This window comes from Apteryx rowi, unplaced genomic scaffold (genome assembly GCF_003343035.1).
Source record: "Apteryx rowi isolate R43461 unplaced genomic scaffold, aptRow1 scaffold_113, whole genome shotgun sequence".
Taxonomy (NCBI): domain Eukaryota; kingdom Metazoa; phylum Chordata; class Aves; order Apterygiformes; family Apterygidae; genus Apteryx; species Apteryx rowi.
In genome coordinates, this window is record NW_020447342.1 from 801,100 (window position 1) to 810,010 (window position 8,911).

Below are 8,911 nucleotides of genomic sequence, written 5' to 3' on the forward strand. Positions count from 1 at the left end.
TTATTTTTTTAGTATTTTAGTTGTCAAAATTAGGGAATAGCTTAAAATACCCCTTTTCATTCTGCCAAAGTCACCTGATGAGGGTAGAAGGTGCTGGGAAACAGAAAAGTCTATATACTGAAACATAAAACAATATCAGGACAAATTACAGCCTGGTTCCAAAGAAGCATATGATAGAATAATTYTTTGAAATGGATTTAGAAACTGGATTTCTGGTTTTAATTTTGCCCAAACACCTCCTTAACTTTCCTCCTAAACTTTCCTCCTTCCCACATTCACATCGGGATTTGCTTTGTATTGTTTCAGATGCAAGCGAACTCCTTCAAAATTCATACAGGCACCTGTACTCTGAACCCTATACAGGGATGAAGGCAAATGAAAACCAACAAGAGGTAAGACATCTTGGAAGTCTCCATTGCAGGAATGTGCGGCTTAACACCAATCTAGCAGCAATGTAGACAAGATGGCAACGGGAGGCAGAGGAGGAAAAAGGGCAGTGATGAAGGATTTCTCAATGCAACAGGCAGTCATCCAAGTGCATAATTACTCTTTCTGTTCCCCAAAACACAGGCCAGGTTTCACATGGAATTCTACCCTAGGCCATTGAATATCCCGGTCAGATAAGGAAATCTAGTACTTTGCAGAGACGTAAGGAGAAAAAAAAGTAAATACTACACTCGACTCAGATACCCTATCAGGGAAAAAGGGAAACTGGGGCAAAAGGGAAACTGGAACAATAGGAGGAAGTGTGTAAAGCAAACACTTCTCTTTTAAAAAGCAGTTCTAATGCTCTGCCTATGGTAGTGTCAGCCCATTTAAAAACAAAACTCTCAGTCCAGATCTTAAGACTGAGACGTTTTTGCCAACTTTAGCACCTTCTAACTTCCTTGAATTGTTTGCTTAATAATATGGGTTTCACTGAAGTGCAGCTACAGGCATTTAAGCAGAATTTAACTTTTTCATGTGCAATTGGGCAAACACCACTATCAAAAGCCTTTGACACCCCATATTCCCACTTCTTCTTTTGTAACTCCCAATCGCTTTCTTTCAGAGTTGTTCACAAAACTGCTGCTACGTGCAGATACCAGTTGTGGCCAGTAAAAGCAGGAAGTGACACAGTCCTTATTGAKAGCCTATTGTATGAACATAACGAATTCCACTTTAAAAAAGGAGGAACTATTAACAAATACTTGGGAAAAGTATTGTGTTATTTGTGTTACATGAAGAGCCAGAATTCCATTCCTAGACTGTCCGGCCTTCATCTTTTCTTTGTGTATTGCTATCGGCTAGAGAGGTTGAAGTGTAGGGGCGTAGGGTTCCAGTGCGAGAAAAGTCAACTTCTGAAGGACCGGTGGTTGTATCAGTGTCAGCCTTTTTTCCTCTTCAGAGCTCTGTGATGTTGACAGTCCTCATGGGCCTACCAGAAGGTGGACACTAGCCCTAACAGCACTATAACAAGGAGCTAATGGGCCAAAATAAAAAATATATATTGCTGCAGGAGGAATTCAAGCCTATTGTTGGAACGGACTGAACCTCTATTTAGAAAAAAACCTTTGGTGATAGGAAATGAAGTGAAAGCAATTGGACTACAGTCCCCTCTTCAACCCTATACTACTGGCTGAAACCCACCTGACAACCAATAGTTGTCCCTCTCAGTGGAAGGGACATTTATTTGAGGCCTATGACAGGTACATTCTTAAACCAGTTTTACCAACATGAAAAGCTTAAACACGTGAGAATTGCTAACATCAGCCATTTTTCAGTGTGCCTTAAATTAACCTTGCTGACTAAGCCCTTCTTGTGTTGAGTTACTTTTCTGAAGGGTTATTAAGTGAAAATGCCCGAAGGAAGGGCTGAACAAGTACAGCAGCCAATGCATAAGGCAGGGAGAGATGGGAACACATGGCCAGAGGTGGAAGGAAGCAGTGCTGAAAAGTGAACACCAAGATGTCCCCTTCTTAGTTTCAGAAAGACCAGCCTGTTACCCTTCTCAAGTAGCAGCTCACTGCAGCCAGAAGGAAGGACTTCCTTCTCCCCACCCCTGCCGCATGCTGTGCCTTTTTCTTGCATCAGCTCAGGTACTATTCATCTTCCTCTCTCTCACCGTGAGCCCAGTCTCCTGCTTTAGGGAGCTAAACTGGCTCACATTAGGCTGCAACCAGCACCAGAACCRGTGCAAATTAAGAGAGGGAGAATGAGAATAGATAGCCAGTTGTGGGGGGAGAGGGATGGCAGGGCCACCCTATCCCCGCACGTGTGGTGTTACAGCAATCCACCAGGCCTCATGGAGATGCAGTTTTGGATTTGCAGGGAAAACAAAAACAAGCTGTTGCATGGTCACACATGCCAAAAGCAGAGGAACAGTTCTTTAAACTTCTCTCTCTTGTCGCTTTTCGAATCTGAGCATTTGCAAATTTATTTTAAGTACATAAGCGCAACAACAACAAGACTCAGGAACATTGATTTGCACATCTTTATGCTTTGTATTTCCAGAGGCAAAGCAAAAAAAACAAAACCAAAAACAACCGAAAAAACAGCATCTGAACCACAAAACTTCTTTATAAAAAGATATAAAGTGTCAAGCCAGCTTTGGCAAAGTCCTGGGGAAAGAGGAGAGAGAGCAGTTAAAAATCTAACACACCATTTGCTTTTTATTTTTAACCAGGAATAATAAATGTACACAAAAGGATCGAACAGCACTTTTGTTCATCTTAAGCATATGAAATGGTAGTGAGGCTAGATACATAGCAGGAGTGAGGTCAGAAGTATCAAGACTGGCTCTAAACATTTCAAAATGTCATGCTAAACAGATTGKGAGAACCTTTTAAAGCCATCATGAATAGGGCTTGATTAATATCAGAGAGGAAATTCACACTACACACAAGTTCGATATGGGCCGAGAAAAGTCATTTTTCTCATGTCTAATAGATCTGCAAATTTCAGCTGTGAAGGCTACAATAGGGTCAATACAATGCCATTCTCTTTGATTGTGAATTAGTTCACTGACACAACAAAGTCGTTTTCCAGATTCACCAGATAGTAAGTGCAAACTGTTGCACGACTTTGTAATGCTAGATTTATTTTCAGAGAAGAATCTTAATAAGGTTGTAGGACAGGCAGCAGCATTTGAGATATTAAAAACCAGTCTAGCACCAAGCAACTCCCAAAGTCTAATCCCATATCTGCCCTTTGGTGGATGCCTTTTGGAAAAACAAAACAAAGCAAAACAAAAAAAAAATCACAGTATACTGCAATGAAAGTTGCAAATGCTCAGCACTCTGGGGAAGGAAAAAAAAAATCCTTAACTTTCTGACACTATGCACATTTGGGATGCGAGTTAAGACCAGCAATTTTAAGGATGAGGACAACATGCAATCCATTATAGCGCTTATGGGAACAAATTAACCAGAGGCTAACCTTATTCATAAAAGGGCTAGTGTGGCATCCTCCAACATATTGGGGACTGTGGATTACTGCAGTATTTTTGAAAAGCAGCCACACTAAGCAACACACCCATTTCCTGATCCTGATCAGATAATATACATCTTCAATGCAGCACTGCGCTTCAGCAGTGCCTTCCCGGCAAAGCCTCTTTTACAGCTCCAATTAACTACGTTAACAAATTCTCCCCTTYTCCCTCACAACACACACACCAGTAAAGGTTATTCCAAAGCAAATAGGCTCATTTACATACCTCACCAAAGGGATCCAAGAATTAGAGTTTATGCAGTGCTTTGAAGGCATAACAAACTGAGGTTGGAAGTCTTCCCAGGCTGAAATATGTATCTTATTATTCTCTGTATAAGGCAGCACTTTCATATGTTCCTAACTAGTCTAATTCTGCTTCTTCTGCAATCAATGAAAATTATTTCTTGGGGATCAACTGAGCCAATGCTAACTGCTTTGACAAAGCTTTGCCTTAAGTGTACCGCAACATGAACTTCATTCATTCTCAGTCAGATTCAATTCCCTGTCCCCCTGTAAGCACAAAACAGCCATTGCAAAAAGTTTTTACACATTTTAAATGTATTTAACCCTGCATCCTTTTCTTCTGTAAAGCAATCAGATTTCATAAACTAAATGCATTCTAATTCTGATATGCTTGCATTTTCAATATATTAAAAAAGTATCAAACTGAAATAATAATGAAGAAAAACAAAATGTGACCTCATTTGTATGACATCTTCTTTATTGATTTAGAATTTTCAAGAGCCTTACACACAGAATTAGAGAGCATTTAGTTTTTAAACTAAACTCCTTGGCCTAGCAAAGTGAAGGCAGATGTTCATGACTTTTAGGCAGGTACTTCTACAACTTCAAAATAGTCATTGGGCAGAATAACATAGCCTTTGCCTGCCAATATGTCTTTTTCTTTCTGAAACTGAACAATCTCTCGCAGTTTTTCAATTTGTCTTTCCTGACGCCGGCATCGCTGTTGCGCTGTCTTGAGCTTCTTCCGCAGTTTTTCAACTTGTTCCTCCAGCTGCTGAATTCTTTTTCGCTGATGAACTGTATCCTCTACGGTATAGTTGTGATCACAAAAAACAGCAAGATTGCTAGGGGTCTGGAGAGGAGGCATCAATAATCCAATACTTGGATCTACAAATCTTGCATCTATTTGAGATAAATGAAAGGAAGGAGTTGATGGAGATGGTGGTAGTACAGGAGCTGCTGGTGGTGGTGGTGGTGGTGGYGGCGGYGGCGGTGGTGGAGGAGGTGGTAGTGGATCTTCTGGTTGTTCTGCAAATTCTTCAGGCTAAACGAACAAAATAAAATTACATATTCATGTTTATGTTGTTCACAAAACAACTCCAGTACTACAGCCCCCGTATAATGTAAACAAACAGGATTGAAATTAGTAAAACAAATTTCAAGGCCTGCTTTTTCAAAACTAACAAACAGTTCTGGCCCTGTTAATTCTAAACTGGCTATATTCTGAAGAAGCTTCATTTTCATGATCCCTGAAACTCAAGTCCCTGATGTCTTGAAGAAAGCAAAAATCGAAGAACTCAGAAGTCAATCTCACTTTTGAAGACTTAGGCCAGATACATCCACAATTAGCTGAGAAGCAAGAACACAGGCTGAAGTTCTGTAAGATGGGAGTTAGCTGACCTAACAACTCATCATTGCCATCCCATTCCGTTTTGTTCCTCCTTCTTTTTGTTGCATCTTACCACAACTTAGTTTGAACCTGTCAACCAATTTTACTCAAAAATCCAGCAGAAGTGGAAAATCTTCCCATGAGGTAGAATAAGAATCATCTCACTGAGGGTGCTGATAAGTTGGCAGAGCAGGAAGGCAGACATAGCAAGGCCTGCTTCTTACCAGCTGGAAGTGATTGTCTCACTGTTTTGGGACTGCAGCATAAGGGTTTGGCTTAATGAGACTTGCTGAGCCAAAAAACCCAGCTCCCTAACACCAGAAAGGGAAGATAAAGGTCAACCTTTCCCTGCTCCCAGTTCTGGTATTTACCCTTTGCTGCAATGTGGTAAGATGGTAAGATGACAGAAAGCTACTCACTTTCCCATCATCACTGCAGAAAACTTCTGCCATTTTATTAAATTAAAGCAGCTCAGCAAGAGGTATGACCAACACTTGAGCTAGTACAAGGAAGGAGTGAGAAGCAGAATTGCACAGCTGGCAGATGGGACTGAGAAAGGACAAGCACGATTCTCCAATTTGACTGCAGCAAAATGCTAGATTGGCTCAGCTGCACATGAAGCTGCAGTCTGTATCATACTACCCTTGATAGATTCAGTGCACTTGCAGGGTTCAGGATGACACAGCTCTCTCACCATTTGCGTAGAGGCCAGAGGAGAGAATCACAGTCCTTCTGCCCCAAAGAAACATAGCTAATTCAAAAATGCTTCTGTTTACATTATGATCAAAAAAAGCACTCTTCAAACAAAAGAGCTTGCATATTACTTATTAAAAAGAAAGCCTAAGAAATTATCAGTGAAAAAGGCACTGAAACCAACTTTCTAGCTACCTGTCTCCAATATTATTACTACCCATACAAGCATAAGGACATTCACAATGTGCATTATAGGAGCTGCAGAAAATACTCATATTCTAAGCATTCAGTTCATAAGACTTGAAGCTCATGTCATTAAGTCCCTTGAGTTATCCATCAGCTGATAAGAYGTAATATGCAAACAAACGCTTTATTTGGAGGGCCTAGCTATCATTCTTGCACAAACTACAACACCTGACAGACAGTAACTGAAGAGGCAGTTTTGCAGTTGGTACTGAATGGGAAGTTTCATATGTGCTCAAATATTGCTGATTACTTTAAAGTACAAAACAGCCATCCATCAGTCTTACATCTCAACTGTAAGAAATCTCTGCTAATACTGGGTCCATCTAATTCACACATGAAGATTCTGAACAACCCAACCATATCAGCTATCACTCTCAAACTCCTCTGCCAGGAAAATTACAAGGCAAACGCATGATCTGCAAAGAGAAATTCATGCTTGTTGGAAGCACATGCAAAAATCTGATAGTTGCCAGACAGCTGAATTCACAGAGACATCTATTTCCAGCTCATAGAGCACATGATATCTTTATAGAGATGTTATTATCACAATGTATCRCACAGAGCAGATCGTTCATTTCACTGACACATCATAAGTGAATTCTAATTATTTCTTACAGACAGTAAAAGATTCTCTGTAGACATTACTATGAAAAAATGCAAGTAGTATTTCAAATTATATAATGCAAAAGATAAAAAATTGTATTTCAAAATTAGCGTGAATTCAATTCCAGAAACCCAGCAACCACTACTACCAACCTTTGTTACTAATTTAAGTGGCATTTCATTAAGATGGGCTGTGAGATTAAAAACAAATTAGGAGGGTGAACCCCAAAATTAGGAGGTGCACTTTTGTGTTTTTGTAGATCAAGAATGAAATGAAGGAACATGGCTCAATACCGATCCTGCTGCACCTATCCACTTTTTGCAGATGACCCCACATACCCATCCAGCTTTTAGACTGTAAAGAACTTTGCAATCAGCATCACAAGTGACAAAAAAGTGTGTAGTAGAGATACTAGGAAAGTGTAATTAAACAAAAAACGTAATACAACTGTATTTACTGGAAATTGTCTATCTTTCCTTATATGCCTTCTGCTGTATTTGCTTGTCTATTATTAGCAGCTCTTCATTTTCCAGATACTACCCTTTTTATTTCTGCATCACTTCCAATACTGAATATAAAACCAAAAATCAAACGAGCAAAAAACACAGCTTTCCTCTGTGCACTTCACCCCAGTACATTCTGCCATTCCCCAGATCTATCTCCTTCCTCTGTTGCAGAGAGTGGGAAGAGACCTACTACTGTATATCCTTTTACAGAAATCAGGAATCGATCTTCTTAACTCTCACCTTGCAGTTATTAGGTCAAGAAGGAAGAGCTAATAATCCATTCTCCTCTCATGGTAAATTGCTTTAGTAGCACAGTGAGGAGAGCAAAACATATCATAGGGGAATATCATCAAATGTACAGAGACAGTAAGAGACTAGTATGTCCTATGAATACAATGCAATTTTTAAGACAGAGATGGTTTCAGCACAGACAGCATGTACAGCTACCATGCTTCCCCTGTGTTTACCTGTCACTTTACCTTTGCTAAACCAGAGGCCAGAGTCCTTTAGAAAGGACAGTTAAAACTCAGAACTAAGCTGCACCAAGTTTTTAATGATAGCAGTAGCCACCAGTCAGCCTAAGAGAGTAAAAAGCAGTTTGCAAATAATGTTACTGAAGGCTTCATAACACTCTGAACATACCAGAAATACAGTTGAGCAACTTAATTATATAGCAACAATTTCTTACTCTGCTGCTGTGATTGCTCAGCATAAGGCTTTAACCAAAATTACACTGCTGTAATTTAGTTTTCATGTACGCACACAAAAGAGCGGGTCAGAGTCAATTCATCTCCGCACAATGTTCTGTGTGCTCCCAAGGCTCAGACAGCATACCTCTCTGCTCTTTTCAAAACACTATGAACAGTTCTTGAACTTGTTTAACTACCCTGGATTTCTCTTCCACAGCCCTCCAAGTACCTCTGAGTGCATATGTTCAGCAGATAACATTTACAATCTGTCCCTTCTGCCCACTGCTCCTTTACATCAAACCCTGCAATATAAATATGAGCAACATATCTATGCATTCCCGTTTCTTAAACTAAGAGTGGTTCAGGTTTACCTTTTCATTGGGTTCAGTATAACAAAATATTGTGGGCACAGCATTTTCTTTCAGAAGCTTGTTGTTGCATTCTCTTTTAAAGCAATCGGGAGTAAAGTGTTCTGAACAAATGCTGCTATACTTGGTTGGCTTGAAGTTTTTCCTTTTAACAGCTGCTTCCCATTTCTTGCAAAGATCAGGTCTTGTAAGAGGAAACCTGTAAATAAAAAGTTCTTTCAGCTTTTCTTAAAAGCTTTCTAACATTTGGGCTAGTACTATAGCTAAGTGTACACCAAAACATCTTTGCTGTTGGGACTTCACTTTTCCTCTGACTAACCTTCAGACCAAATATGCAAACACAGGTCTTGCACGAAGAGGTTTTGACTCTCTAAAAAGACGGGGGCGGGGGGGGGGGTCTTTCCAGAAATAAAAACTGTGCCATCACTCGGCTTTCCAAAGAGCAAGCCGCACGAACATTAATTCAGAAAGCAAGGCTCTGAACAGGACGTTGACAGGCAGCGGGCAAAGTTAAAGCTCAGGCACATCCGCCAGATCCGGCAAGAAGTGAAGCAGCGGCACCCGCCAGCAGCCCGGAAAGCGGTCGGCCGCCGAAGCACGGCGCGGGCACGCCGCGCCTCTCGCCGGGGACCTGCGGACACGCCGGGCAGCAGCGGCGGCGGCGGCAGCAGCAGCGCAGCCGCCTTCGCAGCCGAGCGCATCCC

The 8,911-nt window shown here is 40.8% G+C and overlaps 1 protein-coding gene across 2 annotated transcripts in view; it reads right to left on the reverse strand.

The window, feature by feature from the left end:
• Positions 1-2,459: 2,459 nt before the first annotated feature.
• The window catches only part of THAP1 (THAP domain containing 1), a 6,941-nt gene continuing 489 nt past the window's right edge, over positions 2,460-8,911 (reverse strand). The window contains exons 2-4 of one of the 2 annotated variants that reach the window (XR_003255643.1): positions 8,211-8,406; positions 3,695-4,756; positions 2,460-2,600 (exon numbers count right to left, since the gene is read on the reverse strand). Coding sequence is in view for 1 of the 2 variants with exons in the window: in XM_026078697.1 (XP_025934482.1) it covers positions 4,295-4,756; positions 8,211-8,406 (658 nt within the window). In the remaining variant the exon portion in view is untranslated. Of the gene's footprint in view, positions 4,757-8,210; positions 8,407-8,911 lie in introns of both variants that reach the window. The other variant, XM_026078697.1, reaches the window with a different exon arrangement.